This window comes from Lissotriton helveticus, chromosome 9 (assembly GCF_964261635.1).
Source record: "Lissotriton helveticus chromosome 9, aLisHel1.1, whole genome shotgun sequence".
NCBI classification, from domain to species: domain Eukaryota; kingdom Metazoa; phylum Chordata; class Amphibia; order Caudata; family Salamandridae; genus Lissotriton; species Lissotriton helveticus.
In genome coordinates, this window is record NC_136070.1 from 186,061,003 (window position 1) to 186,087,006 (window position 26,004).

Below are 26,004 nucleotides of genomic sequence, written 5' to 3' on the forward strand. Positions count from 1 at the left end.
TCAATCATAAATACATTTTGGAAATTCAGCCACTTTAATTAAATATCAGCTTGCGAGTTCTCAAAAAAAGCATTTTTATCTCAGCCATACACTCTAAATTTTAGTATACATATATGAATTCAACCAAGTAAAAGCTTCTGATTTAATAGTCTGGGCTGCACACAGAAGCACTACTTTGAGGTACCTAGAGAGCTACCAGTAGCTCACGAGCTACTCGTTGGAGAAGCCTGCACTAACCCATTCATCCACTCACTGAGTTACCAATTCATACACTTCCACTTCACTCACCAATCAACGAAGAAGCATTCCGCTTATTAAAAAATAAACAGTCCTAATATCTGGCAATCTAGTTCAACTTCAGCATAATTCGCTATGTAATAAAAAAAACTACAAATAGACCCCGAGCATAATAATACCCTTTTAGTCACCCTGGCGGACAAAATGAAAGGTTTCCATGGAGCACCATCCTGCCGAAACCTTGCATTTTTATTGGCTGCCAGTGTGACTTTTCACGTACATACTTCAAATTCTTCCTACTACGAGACCAGAAAATGTTGCTGTGTGACGCCAAACTCAGAGATTGAAACAAAGGTAGGACAAGTTGGTCTGCCGAGCTCAGGAAGTAGCGTGCGCCTGCGCAGTGCTTTCCCCAGCGAGGAGTCCCTGGAGCTGTCTCTGTTGCTAATGATGGCGTCCCGCAGACAGTGGCAGGCGGTGCTCCTCGTGCTCTGTCTCGTGGTGCTCACGGGGCAGCGTTCCATGGGAAAGAGGACCAACGTGCAGCAGATCACAGACGGCAACTGGCGCCAGATCTTGGAGGGCGAGTGGATGGTGGAATTGTAAGGACTTGGAGGGGAGTGGGGACGCGCAACGCCCGGGTGTCCATATCTGTACAAGTGGGTGTGGCTGTGTGTATGTGGCAGATAGCCTGTCCCCTGGGACAGACCTAAGCACAGTGACCAGGCCCCCACAAGGTGCCGATACTCGAAGCGGCGTCGCTAATTTTGTTGCTCATTTTCAGGTGGCGGGTTTTAGTCCAGGGGACGCACACTTGCGTAAGCCCTCATATCTGCCTCCCCTGATGGGGCAGTCCCTCCAGGGACACGCCTAAGCACCGTTCCCATAGAGGTAACTACGAGGAGAGCCCAGAGCAGATGCTCCAGCAATCTGATGACTCTACTGTCATCATGACAGTAGAGTACAACCCAGTCGAGGGGGGCTCAAAAAGCAAACCCTATACTCGGGGCCACTGGAATCATGCGACCGAGGAAGTACATTGCAGAAGCGTTGACTAAATTATGTGGCAAGAACAGGCAAATCACGTGGCGCGATGTAGCTTATTCTGTAATAGTAATACTTTATTTTTCTGTAGTTTTTTAAGAGTGGTAACACTTGGTAAAAAGTTCACCTCATTAGTACCGGTTTAACAACGAAATAGAGCAATAAACAACTGAACGATGACAAGTTCTCCTTTATGAAGGGCCTTTCACTGGCCGGGAAGACTTGTCACCCACCACCTTTTTAATAACTTTTAACTCGTTTGAGCTAGAAACGATTTTATGTTAAAATCTGTAGATTGCGCAACAGCTAAGGATTAGCTGTCAAATGCGACAGTTTAATAGTTATGCGTATGTAGCAGCTAAAGGATTATGTGGCAAATGCGTCGATTCCATATTTATGCGGAAAACACCGCCATGTACTATCATGTAATTCCAGTGGCCTGTAACTGTACCTCATGACCAGTCAGAGTTGTAAATGAGATCCTTTTAATGAAATACTGCTTCAGCTTACATTTTTTGAATATTTTGGATTGTTTCAATATTTGTAATGGCCTTATTAGTCAAACCAATCAAGGGAAATAGTTCCCTGGTTTGTTTTACAGTGGATATGTTCTTACCTCCGTGAATCCCTCCCAGACACGTACCTTTGCCTCACCAAATGCTCTTGCACTGTCATGCAAAACATATGTGTACTGTTATTCTAACCACTTACAACCTGAGATGGTGCAGTTTATTATACTACTGACTTAAAAAATGCCTTTGTTTTTTAATCTTGTTCGTTGTTATAATTTTTCATGTGTTGAGCGACTCAATTGTAACGTTTCTGTCCATTTGAACAATCCCACACCTTCATAATGAGTCTCAAAGTTACATTATTTTTTATAGCTGCAACAGTTTTCCTGTGTGAGAATCTTCTTAACTTATGATTGCAATTTAAACATTTGAAAGCGCAATACATTGTTTGGTCTTTTTGTGTTTCGAAAATTCAATGCATTTTTTACTTTAAGTTCACATTGCCAGACTCTAGAGTGTGAGTAGCTTGTTAAAACTTCTTTGATGTAAATGGACTTTGTCAGTTAGCCTACAAGAGAGAGTTTAAGATATTATTTCTGCTTATTTTGCTGACCTTCCTCTGTTTTTTTTAAAGAAAGCAGTCGTCTCTCTTATTAAAGCAGTTAACAGGGTTGATGCTAATGATCAGGGCTGTTTTAGTCTTCAGGAGTCTTAGACCTAGGCCAATTAAACAAAACTTTCACAAGACAAAATTCAAGAGAAAATTATAAAGGTTTATTCAAAATGTAGGCTAATTACAGAAAGCAAAAAGTATTTAGTGAAATCAGTAGGAAAATAGCATTTATAAGAAGTCAAAACCCCAAAAATAGAAGAGGATCAACATAAAGTAAACCTCCTAAGTAAACAAGAAGCCAAAACCAAGATATAATTTAGCAAGAGGTCTGACATAGTCTGCCTCAATAGAATACACAAAAAGCTATTATACAATGACTGTTCGAATGCACAAGGTACATCAAATAAATTAATCTAGTAGCCACGTAATTTGCTGCATATTAATGCTTTTTGTATATAGAAAATCAAGAAAATATCAGTGCTTTTATGTAACTTAACAAACAGTAGCACGTTTAAAGCATGAATGTCTCTCTCCTTCGAGCCTAGGCAAAGGGTCCTGAATATTGAAACAGGAAGCACCCAAACATGGCTTCTTCCAGTGAAGGCAAATGAATACAATTATTTCATCAGCTGACACTATGGAAAGAGCTATTTCGCGTATTTTCTAAATGGAAAAGCAACAGAGGCATGCATGTAGAAATGCTTCTTCGTGTAAAATACATGTGCATTTCTTTTTGCAGATATTAATCCATGCCAATGCAAGCGGGCTGTGGCCCAGACATGTCAACTGAAGTGAATTTAAATTAAGCATTAATGTCTAATTATTTATAACACCTACAGATATTAATGTCCCCAATTGTGCCACCTTACCTTTTACTCTGTGATACCTTAATTCTAATTCTACATGCTAAGTTGCAATTTATGACCTTTTGTCTAAAGTTTTTTTTTTAAGTGCCTATTTTATACATGCTTGGGTGTATGTGTCTAAAGTTTTTTTTTTATTTTTTTTTTTTAGTACCTATTGTATATATGCTTCGGTAAATGTGTACATTTTGTATGCTGCATGAATAAAGCTTCAGATATGATGGGCTTGGGCCAACTTCCATTTTCACGAGACTGATAAAAAAGAAGACTTTCAGGCTAATGTTTCCGTAGTTCCCCTCTCTCCCCCCCCTCTCCCATCAATTTTCTGATTGCTAAAGCCCATTCAGTTATTTTATTTTCTACCCATGGTTTTTGATCCAATGAGGATGTACAAAAATACATCTTTCCTGCAGTATCGTACACTGAGTCCAAGTAAACCTTTAACACTGTTACTTTGATATTCATACTAGCCTCATTTTCTTTTGAAGGAACCATTTCTTTCTTGACTTGCACAAGTTCCCAAATTGTTTGACATTTCTGCAATTTTATCAGAATCTCACCTGAGAAAAAATGAATTGACAATGTCAACATTTGTTCTCACATATTATTGTGTATTGTTTTTGAGTCATTGTATCCTCTAACAGTATCGTCTAATTTTAATTTTCACGTTTTTGAGTTTCAAAGTCACCCATTAATATTATGTCAATGAATTGCTTTACCAAGTAAGTAGTTAGTGGCAGCCCATTTAGAAGGATGTTAAATAAACGGGCACGCATTTATATTTCGGTCTTACTTAACTAAAGGAAAAGAGGCCAATAAGGTGTTCTGCACCACATAACATTAGGGACGCTCTCGTTTTTAAAGCATCTTACTAGAAAACGTGTAAAAATGTGAAAAAGTCCCTATCAAATCCAAAAAGTATATTTCAATAATGTGCAGAAATGTTTCACTATAGAACATACATCAGATTATATCAGTGTATTGAGAAGTATTTTTTTTTTCTCAAAGGGATAGTTTTCCAAAATGAACGTAGAAACGCTCATGCCTTAGACGACCTTAAAAACAATGCCAATAATGAACTAAGAGGCAAGTCATTAGTCCTGTGGACCTCTCTGGGTCACCTAAGTTGTTATTGTACATGGATAACATTATAATTTATTATTTCAAATAAAAGAGAAGGTTTTGTACAGCGCACACCCTTAACTGCTGACTTTCAAAATGCTTTTATATGCGATAATGAAGAAAGAGAAGGTGAAATTAAATAAAACAATTGCCTATGATCACACAATTTGGCCAAGTGGGGAAGCGGGGATTGATTCCAGGTTTTCTGGTTTTACTATGTGCAACTCTATTGCATTCCTCTTCAGTAATCAAGTTACTTCCTATTTACACTTGACTCTCCTGAGGTAGCGGTAGCACGATGAGAAGGCTTACCCCAAAGTGCAGTAGATGGATGGAGATTCAGATACAGCATAGCACAGTATTTTCAAATCTGTGACTCTTCTAGACACTAGGGACTTCATTTAGAGGGCAGTATTGAATGAAACCCTCAAAAGAAACCCATAACTCACTGTCTGTGCTTCACTTCCCCACTGTGCACCTTACACCCCCCAAAAAACATCCCCCACCCTGCTGGCATCAATGCATCCCTTGGGCACACCACAGATCATACATTTTGGCCACTGGGAAAATGTTTGTGAGTACCCATGACCAAGGCTGGCACAGGCTATCCAACCATCCTCTTCCCACAGTAAGATTCTCAACAGATTTACGTAGCAGAGACATAGTCTAGATGTGCCCTTCTCCCGTTAGTCCACTTTCCAGTTCAGTTTATACACGTGTATAGAATACTCAACAACAACAAAACACCCAAGGTACACCTAAGCACATCTACATGTCCATTGTAAAAAGTAAAATTTTCAAATCCAATCCATTAACACGTGAGACTCAGACATTGAGTACCCAAGTAACTTGGTCCCAAATCACTGTATATCTTCAACATACCACAGTGGTAATGGAAATATCGACACACCTTATTTTCATCTGATCCGAAGTTGAGACAATTGCATATAATTCCTCCTATGTCAGATGTATCCCTTGTCTATTTTGGTCGTTATTTCCAAAGATGACGTACACACTATGTCCCCTTTTATGACCATTTCATAGCTGACTGGAAAAATGAACTAGCACCAAATAACCACCAGCATTGGCTGGCTTTTCATCACATGGTTAAAAAAAGACTTCTGCTTTCCATATTTTTATTAGTTTTTTTTACTTTTCTTTTCTCATCCGTGCATTTATTCCTAATTCACGAAACACTCTAGAAATGCTAATTCCCATTCTGCTTCAGACTGCAGTAATATTTGGCCTGTTTTTTATTATATAAATCTAACTGTCTACCTTAAGGCGTTCTGCAAGACATGGAAAGGTGTTTGATTCTAATGTTTCACTAATTTTAGAACCACGGTCTATATTGATCTATTGCTGGATTTCATAATGGTAAAAACATTCTTTAAACAAGTCTACCCATTTAGATTAAAAATGATTCCCTTTTCAGTGTCAGAGAGGAAATACCGCAAACCACACAACTCCTCCTTCTTTCTGTAGAGAATGAAAGGGGAAGGAGGGAGTTCCAGATTCCACAAAGAAAATGTGCTTGGATAAAACGCCATACATCTTTGCAATTTTAAATCGGGAAAACATTGCTTAAATCAATCCAAGTCACCCCGTACTTCTAACCAGTGTTTTTGCCCTTCTCGCAGTCCAAAGGTTATTATGCATCTGTATGCACACTACATATTCAGTAAATTAAGAATAAATAGTTTGTTTAATAACTCCCAAGACGCAGATATAGCAGTCTAACTGGTGTGTATGTACCGTCTGCCTTTAATCCTCTGGGGAAAGCAGCAAGAGTGGCGTTAAAGTATTTGAAGGAAGGGGGTTTTATATGTGGTTATCACCCAAAGGAGCAAAATGAATTTGAACTAGAGCTGAGCTTACTGCACTGCAGGTCTGTTTATTTTGTGATTACCTATTTAGGTTCCTGTCGATAACACACCTGCATCAGTTAAATCACGAAATGTAAGGCTTTTAACTTTTCCTACAACTCAATAATTAGTAACTGCACTTAATTCCAGAGGTAGAGCATACCACATGTTAGTTACTTAGTAAGAAAAAGCGCAACTCCCTTGGTGCCACCAGCTAATATTAGCAGCCCCATTAGGTGATAGTCTGAAGTAGATTGTAAAGTGGGTGCTGGAGTATACCATCTAAAGAGCTGTTATATTAGGGAGGGATCTGTAAAACGTGTACTGAGGCTTATAATGATTGCATGTTTTTGAACTGGCTGCCAGTGTAACATTGGGGGTTGTCTGGAAATCTACGTTTTCTAAGGAATGGATGAAAGAAGACAGACTACTGCTTTCTGGACTAGTTGCAGGTAATGAACTGTGAAAGAAGTTATCACGTTAGCATAAATAAGACGTCCAGGTGGGAAAAGAGCACTATCTTAGGCCTTCTGGCCACTAGTATGACGACCGGACACAGGGAGGCCCTGCTGAGATCACAACCTTTGCTTTATATGTGCTTAATTTTAGACAGTCACCCCAGCCAGAAACTGCAGTAAGGCAGCTGAAAAAATGATGGCTCGCCAGATCCATTTACAGCCAGCCTTAACATTTGTAGGGTACGATTACACATACAAGACAAATAAAGGTTGAATAAAGTGGGCTTAAAGAGTAACCTTGCAGTCCAAAGACCAGTAGTGTGGGTGTTGAACTTCGGGGGGCTATGATCTGATAAGCAAGGAAGAATTTGCCTCATTACCTTCCCATTTAATTCTTTTCCCTCACGGTCTAAGAGCGCCACGCGGTACACAGTAGCATGGGCAATTGAACGCTTGAGTACGATCAAGCAAACTATACATCCCTGATCTAAAATCATGAGAAGTTAATGTTGGACAGGCACCAGAGAGACGTCTGTCCTCTGATTATGCCAGACTTTCGCTTGTGCAGAGTCTAATAAAACATTGAACTCTATCTGCTACCTTGGCCTTGAATAGTAGTAATGATATGTATCTTTAGTTACTTAATCTCAAAGGATTTCAGGAGTATTTCTTCAACAGAGTGATTACACTGGCCTCTTTCCCCACTTGGGGAACCAGTGTTATATTAAAAGATGAGGTCACCGGACTATATGCCACAGGATTCTCTCAGAACAAGGCTGATCTAGAGAGCCATATTTGACTTATCAACAGAATGGTGCTTTCTGCCATCAGGGGAGTAAGTTCCATTACTGTATTCAGTAGTTCAGACGACTATTTGATGTTGCCATCTGCTCAGTAGAAATGCATACACAGCTGTCTGCCCATGGCTAAATTATGTTGGAATCCATTGTTTACATAGATTTTTAATATATTTTAACCTTTTTATTTGAATATTTCAGTGCAAAAGAAAATGACCCCAGGCAGGATATAGAACATAAGCAAATAAAGAGTCCATGAATATGTGTGACTATGACAACCTCTGAATCCACAGCAAACATTGAGCATTTCCTTAGAAGAGCACAATGTACCTTCCCTAAGACTTAATGGAGATTAATGCATTTTACAAATGGCTCATCATTATGTTACTCTAGATTAAAGTGATCTTGACAAGGTTCTCAATTCCTCTCGTTTTTTGGCAAGCATTGGCTTTATAACATACCTTTCTGAGGGGTATTCTTGGGTTCATTCATCTGAGCTTCAATTTTAAGTCTGAATGTGAATGCTGCGCTCTACAGTTGCACTCTGTCTTTCTGTATGAGCACTAAACCAAGGTGCACTAGGGCTTTCGGATAATGATTGGCCTCTCAGTCCACCAAAACTTGCAACAAAATCAACTGGGTCATATGCGAAACTTGCCATCTTAAAACCTTTAACTAACCTTAGATACACTTTTTGTATTTCCCTTTGGCATACCCCCGAGAAAGTAATCTTCTTGAGAGTGACACAGCAAGCATACCGGGGAGAAATCTCTGCCAATCTCCCACAGCCTCTTTCAGGTATAATAGATTCTGTGGATTCGTTTTGTATCTAAACAAAATGGCAACTTGCCAAGTGTTAAGCCAGGCTTCGCTTTAAATGTAAATAAATGCCAGCATTTGTAGAGCGCACAGCTACCTCCAACATACACAGCTACCTCCCGGCGCTGTCCATATACCGCTCAGGAACCCTTCCTGGCTTTTCCCTGTGAAATGTCCACTCCTGGGCACCCCCAAGGTGAAGCCAGGCATCCCAGTGCTGTTGGGGCAGTTGTGGAGATTAAGCAAGCTATTGCCCAGAGTTGCAGAGTGGGACCCACGATTAGAATAGGCACCAGGGCGAGAATTATCAGGTCCGAGGAAATTGAGCCCAAGACCCGCCGAGGCGGGTATTGAACCCTGGTCCCGGACCAGACCTCTGCATCAGGGTCTGCCGCTCTAACCATTTGAGCCACACTTCTCCACTAAGCCATTCAGTATTCTGATAAAGTTGAGTGAGTGGTACTCTACATTACAGCATATTGTAATAATGACAAACTCCTACTGTTATACATTTGGAAATATCAGAAAATTCTTATCGTAATATGTAGATTGAAAGAAAACACACTAACAACTGTGCACTTAAAGGAATAGAGGAATACTAAGTAAGTTAGCAAGAATGTCATCCATTCCTGGAGAATCTAGATTTTAAAATGCGACTGTTTCCCAAGCTATGCAAAGACAGAAGAGATCTGTCTGTGAATAATAGTTTTCAGCACAAATATGGTTAATGCATCATGTCTAAATATTGAGATTATTTCTTTAAACTTGTAGTGAAGGAAAATAGTTATTTCATGAAAGATACCATGTCCGTTATCATCAGGGTAGAAGGAAAGAGATGGTTTGACCCAAGCCCTTATTGCAGCTAACATCAAGGCAACATTACCAATGCTTACTTGGCGACTTCCTCTGAACGGCTAATAACCTGTTTAGAGAAGAAACCGGTTATACGAGTTTGTTTAGAAATTCATCAGTGTGTGTAAAATTACCCTTGTCGTAATGTTAGTGTCATAACAGGATGTTCTATAAAAAAATGTGATTCTGCAGAATTTGGTCACTGTTTTGTGCAGATCTATGGGGAAAGAGAAGTAAATAGGTGCTCTAGTACAGAGTTCTAAAGACTGTCATTTATACATATTTTCTGTACTAACACCAATGTCCTAAACATTATTTTACTCTACTCCGTTATATTGACACTTTCCAATAAATCAGTTTGTTATTCATCCCATTGCCCGCATGCTCACAGCGATTTCGTTTTCCAGTTATGCCCCTTGGTGTCCTGCTTGCCAAAATCTCCAGTCTGAGTGGGAAAAGTTTGCAGAATGGGGAGAAGACTTGGAGGTCAATATTGCAAAAGTAGATGTTACCGAAGAGCCAGGTAACTAAATGGTATTTCCTTGTTTTTTAAGATTAAGAATTCAGTCGTAACATTTTAATCTTATAACACGAGTTCAGATTTCTGCATTTTATGTTATTAATCCAAACATTTTTGCTTTAGGATTGAGTGGACGCTTTATCATAACAGCTCTTCCAACTATCTATCAGTAAGTACATAACAATGCCTTGTTGGAAAGTGGATATTTTTGTGGTTGCACAGCAGTGTTAATTGGTAGACCCAATACGTTCTCTTCCTTTTTTGGTTTTAGTTTTTCTGTAGTATATTCTTCCAGTGTTTGGTTAACTTTGTGAACATAGCCCAAGCTGTAGAACTGTTAGCTGAGTTGGGTTATAACTTGGGTCAAATTAGTGACAAAAGCTGTATTAAAATGGCGCAAATGGTGTAGTCGGTCACTGGTGTTTAACTAATTTAAAGTTTGTGTAGATCATTAATTATCCACCTCATTAAATGTAGTGGGTGGCCAAGATGGTGTGTGTTTCAGTCTGGCAGGGTGCTCTTCCTGACCCAGTTAGGTAGCGGACCATTGTAGCGTACATAACTGCAGCCATTTGCTCAATGACCTAGTTCTCCCTTTCAACAACCTTAAAAAAACATACTCCTTCCTCCCCCACTGGCACCATTGATCCTTGTGAGTGTTGGAGATTATAAAATACACTAACTACTTGCCAAGGCAAGTGTGTTGTTTTGCTCTACTTCCCCAGCATTGGGCAATGCCGAGGAGTAGGATCCAAATTTGAATCCACCCTGTGCATCAAGAAAAAGCAGACGCATGTACAAAGAAAAGACGGGCCTGCTGTGATCACGGCAGCTGGAGGTCACTGAACGCATTTGTAACTGTTTGAGTAAGTGTTTGCCAAAGGTGCCCTGTGATTGCAGTATTATTAAACCCCAGACTGGATGACAAAGTACTCGTTTTTGTCACTCTCCTTGGGTAGCATTGCCGACCAGTCCAACACTTATACTTAGAGGTGATATTGGAAAACATGACACTTTAGTACCTCTTAATCGAATGTCCAGTCTTTGCTGTCTTTTAAGAAGGTCAAGTATTTTAATGCAGATATGCTGAGTAAACTGCATGTAAAATGTGATCAACAAAGTAAATCAGAAACCTCTTGCACCTTACTACATGTGTCTAGCTAGCCGAAACAGTCTCTTTTAGGAATGTAGGGACAATGTCCGATGACCAGTGCCTAGACACAGTCTACTGGAGTCCAATTAGCCAAAGGTTTTCTCATTTTCAGGAAATAACTGGTTCTTATGCCAGTAAATTAGAATACTCCGGATCACACAACATGGTCTGGGATAATTTGCGCAAACAAAGTTGCTTTCTGTGATGTAGATTAATGGGAAACAACCTTTACAACGCAACTTTTACAACGCACTACCATTACAACGAAACTTTTACAATGCAACATCCACTACAGCGCATGCCACTACAACGCATGCCACTACAACGCATGCCACTACAACGCATGCCACTACAACGCATGCCACTACAACGCATGCCACTACAACGCATGACACTACAACGCATACCATTACAACGCATAGTACCCTTACACTATCCAACACTTACCCTACTGTTGCACCCCCTGGAGTTAGAAAAGTAATTTTACCCCTACCCTATCCAACACTTACCCTACTGTTGCACCCCCCTGGAGTTAGAATAGTAATTTTTACCCCTACACTATTCAATACTTACCATACATGCAATGTAATGTTATGCGTTGTAATTGTATGCGTTGTAAAGGTAGTATGCGTTGTAATGGAATGCGTTGTAAAGGTAGTTTAAAAAAATTCGTTGTAATGGCATGCGTTCTAATGGAATGCGTTGTAATGGATGTTGCGTTTTAAAGGTATGCGTTGTAAAAGTATGCGTTATAACGTCATACATCCGAGATTAATAACAGCAGGGATTTATCCATGGATGCCACTTTTCCTCTGCTATGCTAGTATGTAGCTACTACTAGGATAATTCGAGAGCCTAGAACACTAGTCAAGGAAAGGTTATGGTCAATTCTGGCTATCTGGATCATCTGTAAACATTGAATCTTGAAGTGCTTCCAATCCCAAAGAGCTTTACTACTGCATTCTCAGGATATGGAGGAGTGCTGGTCGATATTTTCTCCCGTGCTGGTTCAGGCTTGTCCAGGCAGACTGCATATCGACCGCAACATGAAGCCAGACTCGTCTGAGATGAAGATCCTTAGAGGAATAGTAGGAGGAGCTAGGAAAAATCTAGCAAAGGCACCATGGATACTTCAAAGACTGAAGGGGACGCCTCCCTACTTACAGGACAAACATGAATGTGCAGGCCCTCAGGTCCATCAAGATGTAAGGCAGCCTTTGCACAAAGCCAGTCACCATTTTGAAGGCACACATGGAGGCTAGTGGACTTAACCCTGACCTCAGCCAGACCTACTTACAGTCCAATTTATTGTTAAACATACACAGACACCTTCCATGCTTGTCTAGGATATGATGGAGGCAAAGTGTGACTCATGGACTTTTTGCTCTAGGTACCTCAGTAGGGAATCCCCACAGAAGGACAGCTAAAGACGGTTTGCCTTATTATTGTAAACATGCTGTTCCTGAATGATATACAAGATAGTCGTGTACCCCTAGAGTGCCAAACTGCAGGTGAAACTGGTATCCTAATCATTTTTTTCCTTCTTTCATTTGGCTCAGCTATCGATGTACAGAATCTGCTGTTACCTTGGTGGGCACACATGGGTCTGGGTTGTTCACATACAGTGGTGCTGGTAGAGTACTGATTTATGAGGATTAATAGTTCTGTCCAAAGCGTTTTTTTTTGTCTGACTCTGAAAAATGCAGTCAGCCGGCTCACACATGTAAATTTCTGCTGGGATGAGACAATGCACCCCCTTGTGCTGACATGTTCTGTGTGTGTTGAGTGCGTGCCTTCATAGTGGATATATGGCACATATGTTATAGCATGAGACTGTGTGAAAATGGTTGTTGTGACCCGTGGGAATAATTATGGTTGTCCCTTGGTTTAACTTGGCACTAGGTGAAGTGTAGGTTCAGCTTCCCCAGACAGTGGAAACCTATCACCTGCATTGACATATGATAGATGGTAGGAGAGGGGGTAAGTCGGCACATTCTGTTAACAAATGTGTAAGTTTATAGGCAGTCCTTCCCCCTTTTTGTGTCCCTGTTTACTTCTACAAGAAGGCTGATGACAGCCAGTTTCACTCCTCCCACTCTTCATCGTGCACTTGTTTTGTGTACTCCTACTGGGAACCATTGTAGGAAATCAGGTTATTAGTTGTGTAGGGTGTGAGGCCTGCACAAATTATAGGTCCACATTATCCCCTTACTGGAAACCAAGTACCACATTGTAGCACTTGACTTTCTTAGGGTAGTGAAGCAGGGCAGTCTAAGACCTACTCCTGGAAGGTAGTGTGGAGTAGTAATCGCAAATCACTAGCACACAATAACACTTATTAAATGATTGTCTAGTCTGTGCTTTGAAAAAGTAAAAGTACATTTATTGCACACACATTCTAAGTACTACGCACTCATTTACAAATACATAAGGGGGTTGGAAATACCGTTGCCTAACTTTTGAAATCACATTTGACCCTTAGCGGTGCACAACCCCGAAAATCACAATAGCCAGGTAGAATATACCAGATAGAACGTTCCAATATAAGGGAGTGCCATTTTCACTTGCACAGGCCTATTGGCAATACAAAGCAGTGCAATGTTTATAGAAATTACTGTCAGCAAGATATTTTTATTCATATAAAGCATTTAAATCAACATTCTGTGTCTTTCTTGAACACATTTAGGTCACCCAGAATGCAGATAGAATGGAGCTGTAGGACCATCCACTAGAGGCACCTGCACTCCAGGCTACAGAACCAAAGTTCCAGCCTTAGAACTGGTTAAAACAATGATAAACAAAATTGAGGGTCAGTTTTTAAATTCCTTCGGGAGAGGGGAAGCTGCAGCAACTCCTTCGGCCCCCACACCTTCCATTCAATTTGCTGCTTGTGCCTCAGCCAAGATTAGGGCACCATTAGCGAAAAAACAATTTCAAACAAGCTCGTATTGGGCATTATGAGGCACTTTCTGGCCAGGCACGATGAATTTTTTATGAGCGGATTTTGGCCAAAGTCCAGCGCCACACGTCTTGTGTTCTTTTTTTCCTTCTTCAATTGGGGTGACAAGTCCTACCGAGACACCCCAAGCAGATTTCACATTTGGGATTGCTGAGGGAGCCACAAGGACCCTACAACCCCAGCTGGCTCCTCAGACATCGTAATTCTTGGGCGCAGAAGCTGGCTGAATCCTTCTTTAGCCTCTGGGTATGCGAGGAGCTTTTGTTCCTTGCTCCTGCCCACAGCAGGAGCATCACTGTCCCTTTGCTCACAAGGAGAGTGGCTGAGGGTGGCACTCCCCACCTGGTCACAGGGCTGGAACTCACCGGGACCTACTGATAAATTGTGGTTCAGAGGACATGGTCCTCAGATTGTAAGTCAGCAATGAGCCAGCTGTCGTCTTCGAAGCAAGGGGTTGGCTCAATTTCAGCAGGTTTAAAAGGGCAAACTTCAAGTATGCATAACGTGGGTAATTTGGGCCAATTTCCCTGCTCTTTGGCTCATTTTGCTCCTAGTTGCTAGCCCTAGCCCCCTCCAACATTTTCAGTTGGTCTCTTCTCCTCTGAAGGGGCACACTTTGTAGGGAGCTGGTTGCACTGACTCCCTGTACCAGCTTTCCTCCTCGCCCGGGCTTTGATTCTCATCTTGCTGAGGCACAGACGTCCAGACTAACTGATCCTCGGGGAGGCAAGGGGCAGGCTCACTGGCTCTTTGAGAGATCCACTAGTCCCTGGGGTCAACTGGCGACACAGCCTTTGGCCATCAGGTGGTTTGTCCTTCCAGTTGCCCATGGTGTTGCCACCGTCCAAGTCCATGGTATAACTCTTTGTGCAAGAGTTTATAAGTATGGGTGGAAACTTCTGTAGATCAGGCACCGCTGGCGAATTCTAGGATGCCACATCACTGCTCCACTGCTACCCCAACCCTCCTGTACAACATGCTGGGACAATCCAATATGGTTCAGTCAATTGGTCTATATTCACAATTCCTCTGGGAGTCTCAGCTCCACCCTTATCTGACATCACTGCCAGGGACTTTTCCACTAATACGTCAGTGATCCCCTATTATGTTGGTTCCAAATGTCTCCTCTTTTGTTCAGTGTGCCTGGGCTGTCCCAACCATGTTGCAGTTTGACAGCTAATTATCAAATGATGATTTTCCTCTCTGCCTCTTCCTCCTCAGGAGTTGAGTGAATCGCTGATAATTGCTCCTTTTGTGTGAAGAGATGTTTTTTTCTTCTGCTGTGCAGCAGAGTAATCAACATGGCCCAACAGGGTTACAAAAGGCCTGGAAACTGGTTCTGAGCTGAACCAGGAAGATATGTGAATTCTGGATGACCCATGAGGTGTACATGGGACTTGCATATTCAAACTCCGTGTACATGTTCCTTCCCAGTTTGAGACTTCACTGGACTGTGTAGGCCTAAGTAAAGCGAAACAGGAATTTAAAGCAGATTTCCCCCCATGTGTATAATACAGTGGCACTGCAGATACTTCAGTAAACCCTATCGACCTATCTCGGAGTGCCCAATAATATAAGTTCTACCCCAGGTCAACATCCATCATCTATTCTTGCAGTCCCTTCTGCGTCAAGCTACCTGTGCGAAATTACTGGGCTGCGCACAGCGGGAGTCTCACACATGAAGCCCGAACATGTGCCCACATGTTTATGAATAACAGCCCAGTGCCTTTTACAGTAGCTACGTCACTGCAGACACTGGCTGTAAATACGTGCGGTCCAATTACCATGTGATTACTGTCGGTGAGACTCTAGTAGTGACACTCACCCGCAGTAAATGTCCTAAAACATGGTGATCAAAAAGTGAAAAATCTGGATGGATTAAATGCTGAGAACCCATTACATCTTTCATAATCGCTTTCTGCTGTGAATGTCCTCACCTTGCACAAAAACTGTGTGTGCACTACCCCCTGAAAATGGCATATGAAAAGTAACAACCCCAAACAGGTTACAGGACCTTAGACAGTAGCTCCATATCCCCATTTGGTAGAGACGTTTATTAATGGGATCCAAACCCCCTCTCTTGGTTCATGTTCTAAGTTCTTGAGTAAGGAAGGAATTGTTCTGTAGAGTCCACCTCTCGGAGGTGAGGAAACATTACTTGAAATGTATGCAAGTTGCTGGTCGATCAGCCTAGTGCCTAGAAACCTGCCTGCTCAGAGAGAGAACAAGAGTACTCTACAGGAGGAGAATCCTAGCCATGTTCCCTTTGCCATGACCTGAGGGGCCGCCATTGCTGCAAAGTTGCGTGTTGTGCCATCTTTGCTGCTGCAGCCAAGTACTCCATACATCTCTTTTCCCCCAATCCCTTGAGGCTCAAATTGCAAGAAGGGATGAACTTGGCCTGCCTTGCCACAATTCAACCTGACCCGAGAGGTAGGACCTTCTCTGCGTACCTGCTTCTGCTGCTGGAGGACTGCACCATGTGACTGCGAAGAGAATGGAGCAACCGCCCCAACAGTGATTGGTGCTTTGATGGGCACAAGTTGTGTATGGAAGACTGAGAGTCTGTATTTTTCTCGAAAATTGTGTAGTAAAATCCAGCCAATGTGCCACCTGAACTTTTAAGAGGGTACAAGACTGAATGGACCTAAATGCCCTCTGCTTTGAGCCTTTGGTGTTATAAGCAATAGTGTACTTGCATCAGAGCTGATTCTTGTCTGAGAGTCCCCTAAGTAGATATTCTGCATAAGCTAAAGGGAGTTGCAGCCAAGAAGGCAGGGATCGCTATCTCGGATCGGAACCCTGATTGGGGGGGGGGGGGGGGGGGGGGGGCGGGAACGGGCACTATACGCCTTCGTTTAAGCACACCAATTAAAATAGTTGTGTCTTTGCTCCATTCCTGAGCGCATTATTATTTTGTCACATTATGTAGCCTCTGTCTGATAGCTTACATAATTAAACTTACTAAAGGCTCAGCAGGGTGAATCTGTAAAAACACACATGCCATGGCTTTTCCGAGCCATGCAACGCACCTTTTGGCCTACCTTGTAGATACAACCGTAATCTGACATTCCCACACCCCCCCTGTTAACCACTCCACACACCATCTGCCACCTCAGGAGGACTCCAGCATTGTTGCGTTTTCTGGTGGAAAACGTAAGACGGGCCAGAAAAATGTCCAGAGCAATTTATCAATGCTGCTTTTCTAAGCCGTGCACAGGACCTTCATTTCAACAACTGGCAGTATTATTGTCACAGTGTGGAGCTCCAAAGTCCAATATCTATGGTCCAAGTTAGCTTGAACTTCTTGACGGAAGGTGCAGGTGGGTTTGACATAGCTACGTACGGTCAGTATGCATTTCCCAATGTCGGTGTATTTGCAGTAGCTCACAAGAGAAACCGGATGTGAAAATATTGGTTAAATATTATAGATTGGCCCTAGAGTGCTAACCTGTGATTCTAACACTGCTTTGTTTCACCTAGCTGTAAAGATGGATTCTTTAGAAAGTACCAGGGCTCAAGACATGAGAAGGATTTTATCAGCTTTGTCAGCGAGAAGGAATGGGAGAGTATTGAACCATTATCGTCTTGGTTTGCCCCTTCTTCATTTTTGTAAGTATCAAAGTAATGTTTGTACGTTTCTTACGGAAATGGTGATAACGTCTGGTTTGTCTGTTTTTCTTTTCAGATAATACATAGGCAGCTATATTTGGTGAAGTCAGATTATTTCGATAAATATGTATTTGACCTCTAGCGCTCCCGTTCTCTGCACTACTGGCCTGTGGTGACCTTGAAATATAGTGACCATAATTTGAAAACCAGTTAAGGGACATTCCACAAAAAAAGTACTACAATTTTACAGTTTTCACGGCAGGGAAAGAGTGCTCACCAATATAGAAAAGGCAACGTGGCACTCTGGGGGGTGGGGGAGGGGGATTAAATGCAACATTTAGACCCGATATCATCTGTGTTAACTGAATTGCCTTCTTCCAAGGATTGCTAACATGAACATGTGCCTCCCTCTCTGGTCTGTCAATTCTCTCTGAAAACTGAGACCTGTGCTAAATTTGCTGGGACAAATGGTTGAATGCATCTTCACACTCATTCCAACCTAGATAGAATACTGAAGCACCATCTAGGTGAGCAACAGTGCTTCACTTTGTAATATGTTCTCATCAAGAATGCCAAAAGCATCTTACTGGGTTCCGTCAGACATTGCACCATCCATGCCCTTCTCCCTTTCTTAAGTGGTCTCCAGATCCAACACAACCCTTCCTTGGGTTACAGGTAGCGCTATGATATTTAGATGCTTTACCCTGGCAACCAGTCATTAGTTTGAATGTTTCCGGTTTGATAGTCCGGTACATGAATTCCAACGAGAGTGGGATCACCAAATCTTTCTTTAGTAGGGCAAATCTCGGCTTTAGCTGAATTTGAGATAATACAAGGTTCTACAAACGTTGCTGCAGTAGAATTGTACTTCCTAAAGTCTTCCAGTTGCCGGTGCTCCTAGTCGGACTTACATTTTTTGTCAAGTGATGCCTCTACTGGCTGTTTACTTTCACCAATTTCATGTCTGGTGTTAGCCAAGACCTTTTGAGTCTCTTAAAATTATGTATATCATATATTTACTTATAGGGGCTTTCAGCTAGCCCTGCTCATCCATCCTTACCCTTGGACTACAATGGCAATGTGTGCTTTTTGAGAAAAAAATATTTTTGCTATTGTCCAGATTATTATTTTTTTATGTTTGACCAGGTAGCTCCCACAGCTATTATCAGTTGAATCCCATGAGGCACTTATAATCTAAGAATTGAGGCACTGCACACTACTTTATAGAGCATCATTGGTCGTGTGATTGAAGTGAATGGTGTAATGCATAAAATCGGTCCCTGGGGTGGGTTTAAACCACCCTCAACCAGGGCTAATAAATTGACTTTCTCCTGGCATGTACCTTTCAGAGAATTATGGCAGGTAACTGCTTGGGGGCATATTATCAAGAAATGACGTTAAAATTATCGCCGCTTTAGCGGCAGGAAACTGCTGTTAAAGCATCAATATTGGACTTGATAATATGCCCTTTTGAATTCCCCTAGAAGCCCATGTTCTGGTGGGAACATGGGCTTCTATTTGAATTCTCAAGGGCATATTATCAAGCCCATTATCGTCGCCGCTTTAATTTTAATGCCGTTCTTGATAATATGCCCCTCGGTTTTCTGCCCTCACTATGTTCTGATGGCCTGAAAAATGCCAGATTTGGTAAGGAAGTTCACTGAAGTTTGTTTAAACGTAAGCTATCCTAATGTTGTTTTTCCCCACAATTCTTTCTTGTTGGTTGATGTGGAATGTACTCAAAAGCTGAGAATCAATGTGAACTTTAAAGTAACAGCAGGATAAAGTTAGCCCTAAAGTAACTCTTTCACTCTCTGTGGGCTCATTATTTCAGTTCTCCCGCAGAAGACCTCTCCTGCACCATTCAGAAAACTAACATTACGAGTCTCCTTTTTGGGTCGAAGTAGTCTACAGGACAACACACTAGGGCTCCTTTCTGTAAACATGCATTTAAATCTTGTTCTTGTCTTGCCATATTTTCTGTGCATTCAGAGACAGAGGTCAAATGTCAGACTCTCTTCCAGTGTGCGTTGATGTTTACTTTTCTTTCTCTGACTTAAAAGCGAGAGGATTTATTGGACAACCATTCTGACTACTGGGGTGTGCTGGAGGAAATCTGTACAATGTTATTTTTTTCATCGCACGGCAACATATAAATGTCTGTAAATGAACTGTGCAGATATTTCAGAATATATCCAAATGAGGAACCCACAAATGAAGCATATTTTTGGGTAATTCAGAAGTGTGTTGGTAACATATTTTAATATGATTAAAACAAATCAATTCACTTGGTGATACCATTTCCAAACATTATCGTTCGTGCTATCTACAGTTTCATCAGTAAAATTGTATGTCTGTGCAAATGTAATGGTCATTTCAATTGAAAACGTGTTGTTTGTAATGGCAGTGCTTTACCATACCAGGCATACTCCACTTTACGCAGCACCACTCATTGGCACTCTACTCTCATCAACTCCTCTCAACGTTACTGCACTCTACTATGCACCAGTCCAATCTACTCCAAAGCCATCTATGCCTCTCTACTCTGCACCATACTACTCTATGCCACTCTACTCTGCACCACTGCATTCTACACCTCTCCAGTCTAGGTCACTCTACTTTACTCCACTCTGTACCCCTCCACGACACACTACACCGCTGCACTCCCCACCCCTCTATTCCCCTCTACGAGACTATGTGCCACTCTTCGACACTCTACTCCACGCTATGATGCTCTACTCCCTCTACTGTATGCCACTCCACTTTACACACTATGTTCCACTCCACTGTCACTCTGTGCCACTCTACGCCACTCCACGCCACTTCAGTGCTCTACAACACTCCCTGACACTCTGCCATTCTATTCCACTTTACTACACTACACCACTCTACTCCACGACAGCCTACATTTGTGTAGGGATGAAGGCCATCCATGTACACGGTATGTAAGGGTGCATGGGTTTGGTGCTCAAAACTCTGTTCCACAGTTATAAATGTGTCTGGTTCCAACAGCAGATGACTGCATGTTTTTAATGGCAAAAAGCCTGCAGACTGAGACCCTCATGAGTGACCTCTCCATTCTGATGGGGCAAATGACACTGGTTATGAGTCAATGGGAGTTGTGAGATCTGGAAGCAGCTGAAATGTGTGCAAAACTCTTTCGAGGAATGAGAGATTACTAGGGAAACAGACCCAAACCTACAGATTTCCCTGATAATCAGTATTTCAAAGGAGACCTTTGGGGTCCTGCTTGTAATTCCCCCAGTGTGCCCGGCCCCACTGAGCTAACGGGAGTCACAGTATAAGTAACTCCAGGAGGCCCAAGTTCCTGGGACAATTACCGGACTAGTCACAATGAGGGCCGAGCAGTAATAGGATCAACCGTTGCAGGAACTGTGAACCTTCACCTGATGTGTACAGCTGGCCCCTAGAACCGATTGTCCCTGTGTAAGACAACATGCAAACCTTCAACTCTGAAGGCACATCCCTGTAGAATTCCCTGTGATTCAAAGGTGACTCTTTGAAGTGTTGGAGTGGTCTAAAAATGCACATCCCATCGTAAACTCTGACCAAGCACTTTGCTATCAAATGTACTGCTTGTGTATTCCCAGTACCCCTCATCTTAGCACCAATGAAAAGTACTCTGAAGGCACAGAGCGAGCATGTAGGAACCATACCATGAGTATGGTGGATATTTATAAAGAACAAACTCACCTGGAGGCAAACAGACCTCCACTGGTAAAGGCAGGCAAGTGTAGATAGCACCCCGGGGAGAATAAAGTTTGCTATTAACCTGTACTTCGGTTTGTTATTTTTTGAGACCCAGATTTGTTAGAAGTATCTATTATTAGTTGGGTTGAATCCATTTTAGTATTTAACTGTCTACGTCGAGCCTCGGAGACGGCCTTTGCGTGGTAGTAAGAAAAACTAAAAACAAAACGAATGCATCATCAAACTAATAAAGGCTCCACAAAACCTTGTGAAAAACATCCCTTCGAGACTACTAGCTATTTCCTGTTCAAGGAAATACTTTGTAGGTGATAGAGAGAAGTGTAGGATTCATACCAGGTCATTACAGCGGGTACGTTTTTAGGTCTCGCGTGGCGTCAGATGCGCACTCGTGCTCGTGAGATTTAATGACTTTGAGTAGCGAGGTTAACCCCGCCCCTCTTCTCCATTGGCTGGCCTCCTAAACGGTGCCCAGCCATTGGAGAAGAGGTCCCAGTGACGTTGTTCTTTGGATCTAAGCCCGGTCCTTTTCGAATTGGGGGCGTGTTTTTGACATCCTTTCTAGGCTGTAAACAGTAAAAAAAAAAAAAAGCCTCCCAGTCTGAAAAGGACGGGGCTTAGAGACAAATGGCGAGCGCTTTTTTTTTTTTTTTTTTTTTTTTTTTTTACAGAGCCGAGAGTAGGTTTCGGGGAGAGATGGAGGAAACTCGTGCCCTGCTTCAGACCCTCGTCTCGCAGCAGCAAGGAAGCTTACAGCCCGGCAGAAAAGGCTTTTTCACTGTCCTGACAGAAGCCTGTCACTTTTATTCTTTATAGTTTAAAACAACAAAGCGCGGAGCAGTAGAGTTGGCAGAAAGCATGTCCCTGGTCTGTGGCTCCTGCAGCAACCCCCGTCCATGCGTGTCCTGCAGCACCCCCCACGTCAAACTTTGCCCGCACTGCTTCTATGTTCTTCCCGACCGGGGAAAGTTTTGAAGTGCGGAGCAGGATGAAAGCTAAGCGAGGTGAGTTGGTTTGAGTGCCAGGGAGTGGGTTTGAGGCTGGTCACTATGCCAGGAGGCCGCCGAGCGTTCATGGTGTGCTTCATGATGGGGGAGTCAGTGACAAGTTTTGTGAACTTTAAGGTGCGCAAGCTGAGGTAATAAAGTGGACTGAACCGTGGCAAGTGGCTTTTGGTTTTAACCAACTCGACATATCTTTGCGGGTTTATGTGGCACCTACTGTCGACAAAGTGACCACGTGTCAAAAATCTTGTGAACATTTGTCCTCAAACGCGAATACCAACCGACCTTAATTAAAAGGCATTGTGCCTAGTAGGTTTGTGTTTTTTTTTTTTTATGTTTTACGCTGTCCCTTTAAAACAGCGAGGTGGCTGAGTAAATTATAAGCACACCACCTGCATATGAACGGACGCACGTGCTCGGGCAGTGTGTCTCGTCGTACGTGGTCCAGAGGTTACCATATGTGCACACAGCTCATTGTGTGCTGCCAGCCATGTGCTCTGTTGTTCCTGCGCTCGGCTCTCGCAGGAGGGGGCAGTGCTGCTGCAGCCGCTGACCGAACACACAAGGCGAGAAAACATGCAGATGCCAGAAACTTTTCCTCCCCTCCTCCAGCTCGCTGGGACAAAGGCTTGCGTTTCTCCCCTTGGCTCCAGGCGGGAATCCAGAGCTTTTTGTTCTAGTTTGTCAGCCCCTTGTGCTTGACAAAGGTGGTGGCAGTCACCCACCCACAAGGTGGTGGAAGGTAGACAAAAAGGTTCTTTTCAAAATCAGTCCTTGTGTAATTTGCAACCCCTTTGATTCTTTTCCCAAGGCAGCGGCAAATTTCTGTTTGTCTGCGGGAACTTAAGATGTTGAGTTCACGCAGGAGAATAGACAAGAAAGGAAACTGGTTCAGCTGTTTTTTTGGAAGCTCAAGGTGAGAAAAGGCGGAAAGTCCCTGGCACCTCCCTGGCGTTCTCATGCCAATCCCTCACCACCCTGCACGGGGCACGAGTAACACCCGCATAGCTGGCCACTCTGAGGCAAACACACGCCCCTCGCTGGGCAGGTGAGGTGTTCACACACTGGTCTGTGGTTTTTATTCCGGTACAGTTGGGATACACATAGCGTCTAGCGCTGTCTGCTTTCCCTTGTTTCGACGACTTTAGCTTGGCACTGTAATCTCTTAGGCTTAAAGTCTGGCACCAGTCTCTTGATTTCTGGGGAGCTTTCGGAGCCCGGAATCCTCCCCTCCCTCTTCTCCCCACGAAGAGTGCCTTGGATGTTATCCCTTCTGCTTCTTTTCTAGAATGTTCCCAGTATCTGTGCTGAGTGCCTGCCTCCCTCCCCCCCACCCAGTTCCCGGTCTGCACTTCCCTGTCTGTGCACAAGTGCAGGTCTCTACTATCAAGGTATCTCGCGCTCGGCGACTCCTTCGTTCGGTCCTAGCTGTTGGGCCATGAGCTCGTTGCAGTCAGGGACTTGTAGTGTCTTTTCGCGTTGTACTGTAAGCCTTCAATTCCAGCATGACCCGTGTGGCTGCGATCTTTGAGGGGTCCTGTAGGTGGCTAAACTACTAGCTAAATTCGAAGATCCCCCAGCTCTGTACTGCGGGGGATGCAAGGCTCTGTGTTGCTGTGGCTCTGTGTGTCTGTGTTTGTGTGTGTGTGTGTGTGTGTGTGGCTCTCTCTGTGTGTGTGGCTCTCTCTGTGTGTGTGGCTCTCTCTGTGTGTGTGGCTCTCTCTGTGTGTGTGGCTCTCTCTGTGTGTGTGGCTCTCTCTGTGTGTGTGGCTCTCTCTGTGTGTGTGGGGCTCTGTGTGTGTGGGGCTCTGTGTGTGTGTGGGGCTCTGTGTGTGTGTGGGGCTCTGTGTGTGTGTGTGGGGCTCTGTGTGTGTGTGGGGCTCTGTGTGTGTGTGTGGGGCTCTGTGTGTGTGTGTGGGGCTCTGTGTGTGTGTGTGGGGCTCTGTGTGTGTGTGGGGCTCTGTGTGTGTGTGGGGCTCTGTGTGTGTGTGTGGGGCTGTGTGTGTGTGGGGCTCTGTGTGTGTGTGGGGCTCTGTGTGTGTGTGGGGCTCTGTGTGTGTGTGGGGCTCTGTGTGTGTGTGGGGCTCTGTGTGTGTGGGGCTCTGTGTGTGTGGGGCTCTGTGTGTGTGGGGCTCTGTGTGTGTGTGGGGCTCTGTGTGTGTGGGGGGCTCTGTGTGTGTGGGGGGCTCTGTGTGTGTGTGTGTGGCTCTGTGTGTGTGTGTGTGTGTGGGGCTCTGTGTGTGTGTGTGGGGCTCTGTGTGTGTGTGTGGGGCTCTGTGTGTGTGTGTGGGGCTCTGTGTGTGTGTGTGTGTGTGTGGGGCTCTGTGTGTGTGTGGGGCTCTGTGTGTGTGGGGCTCTGTGTGTGTGTGTGTGTGTGGCTCTGTGTGTGTGTGGCTCTGTGTGTGTGTGGCTCTGTGTGTGTGTGTGTGGCTCGGTGTGTGTGTGTGGCTCGGTGTGTGTGTGTGGCTCGGTGTGTGTGTGTGGCTCTGTCTCTGTTTGTGTGGTTCTCTGTATGTGTATGTGTGGGTGCAAATGCAATAGGTCTCGCATTTGCGATAGATTAAGCTATTGGCATTGTAAATGACTGCCATTTATTTATCTGTTTTCAAAACCAACGCATAAATAAAAATGTTGTCATTTACAATGCCAATAGATCTAACTTTTGCAAAGGTGAGACCGTTGCATTGTAAATGCTTGTTCTTTTATGAGGCTTAACAGTTTTTTCCTTGAACTGTAAACATTTATTTTTTCTAACGTTTTTTTATTTTTTATTTTTGCAGAATGAGTAGCATGTCTTCTTTGTTTCAACTTTCCATGTTGATACGGGTAAGTGATGGATGTCTTCTTGTTTTACTGGTGACCAAGCTCGTTGAGCCCTCTAGTCCTTTCTGCTTCAGTAACTAACTTTGTTTCCTTTTGTTTAGCAATGCCATAACTATTTTACAGAGGACATTGGCATTCCTGTCTGGGGATCCTATGCTATCTTTGCTCTAGCCACACTGTGTTCTGGCTTGGCGTTAGGCCTGGTAAGTATAGAGATACTACACCTGATAACTTTACTCTGGCTGTACTTTCAATTTGTTTATGCTCAGATCCCGAAGGCCCATACCCTTTCGTGGCATTGAGTGCAAGCCGTGCTGTATTCATTGGTTTAGATGTGTTTTTCTAGCGTGTCTTTATTCTTTCTACCGTTTTTGTATGTTGGCCCCCTCCTGTTTACGAAGTCTTTTGAAGAGTTGACCAGTTAAAACTACCATGCAGCTTTTTCTATTTTCTGGGTGCTTCACAGATTTTTTTTTTATTGCCTATGAGCAAAGAAGTCACACTTTTATAATGCTATTATTTCTTGTAATTTCTGTTTTGGGGTATTGCGAATTGCTGTGATCAGCAGTTCTAGACTAAAAGCATTTTAGCCACACAAGGGAGAAGGTGCAACAGCAAAAACCAGGTTCAACAACAAAACCAAGCACAGATTGATAGTAACCCCTTTATTCATGACCTCAATATGTTTTTCCTTTGTTTTTTGTTTTACTTTTGTCCGCCAGACTTCATAGATGATAGAAAAAATCGAGACTAATAATTCTGAAGGATTACATTACAATATGAATCACATTCTTCTGAGACATAGGCTATATGTTGCGCCTTCCTTAATCATTCAAATCCTAAATTGGGGTGAACTTACACTTGCTTGGTTGAAGTAGTAGATTCAGATATCCTTTTGGAAGATTTGCCGTCCGTTCCAAATTGATTAAATATAAAGGTTTGTATTGTGTTTTTTTAAATCAAGAAACCTTGCAAAAAAGTATATTTCAAGTGGAATGGTAGCAGCCTGTGAAATAGTCTCA

At 43.0% G+C, this 26,004-nt stretch overlaps 1 protein-coding gene across 1 annotated transcript in view; it reads left to right on the forward strand.

Annotated features, from left to right (window-relative positions):
- Positions 1–648: 648 nt before the first annotated feature.
- Positions 649–26,004, forward strand: part of TMX1 (thioredoxin related transmembrane protein 1) — a 35,340-nt gene continuing 9,984 nt past the window's right edge. The window contains exons 1-6 of the mRNA XM_078659736.1: positions 649–839; positions 9,590–9,705; positions 9,826–9,871; positions 17,298–17,426; positions 24,940–24,985; positions 25,084–25,185. Coding sequence (XP_078515862.1) covers positions 685–839; positions 9,590–9,705; positions 9,826–9,871; positions 17,298–17,426; positions 24,940–24,985; positions 25,084–25,185 — 594 coding nt within the window. The 5' untranslated portion in view covers positions 649–684. The remainder of the gene's footprint in view (positions 840–9,589; positions 9,706–9,825; positions 9,872–17,297; positions 17,427–24,939; positions 24,986–25,083; positions 25,186–26,004) is intronic.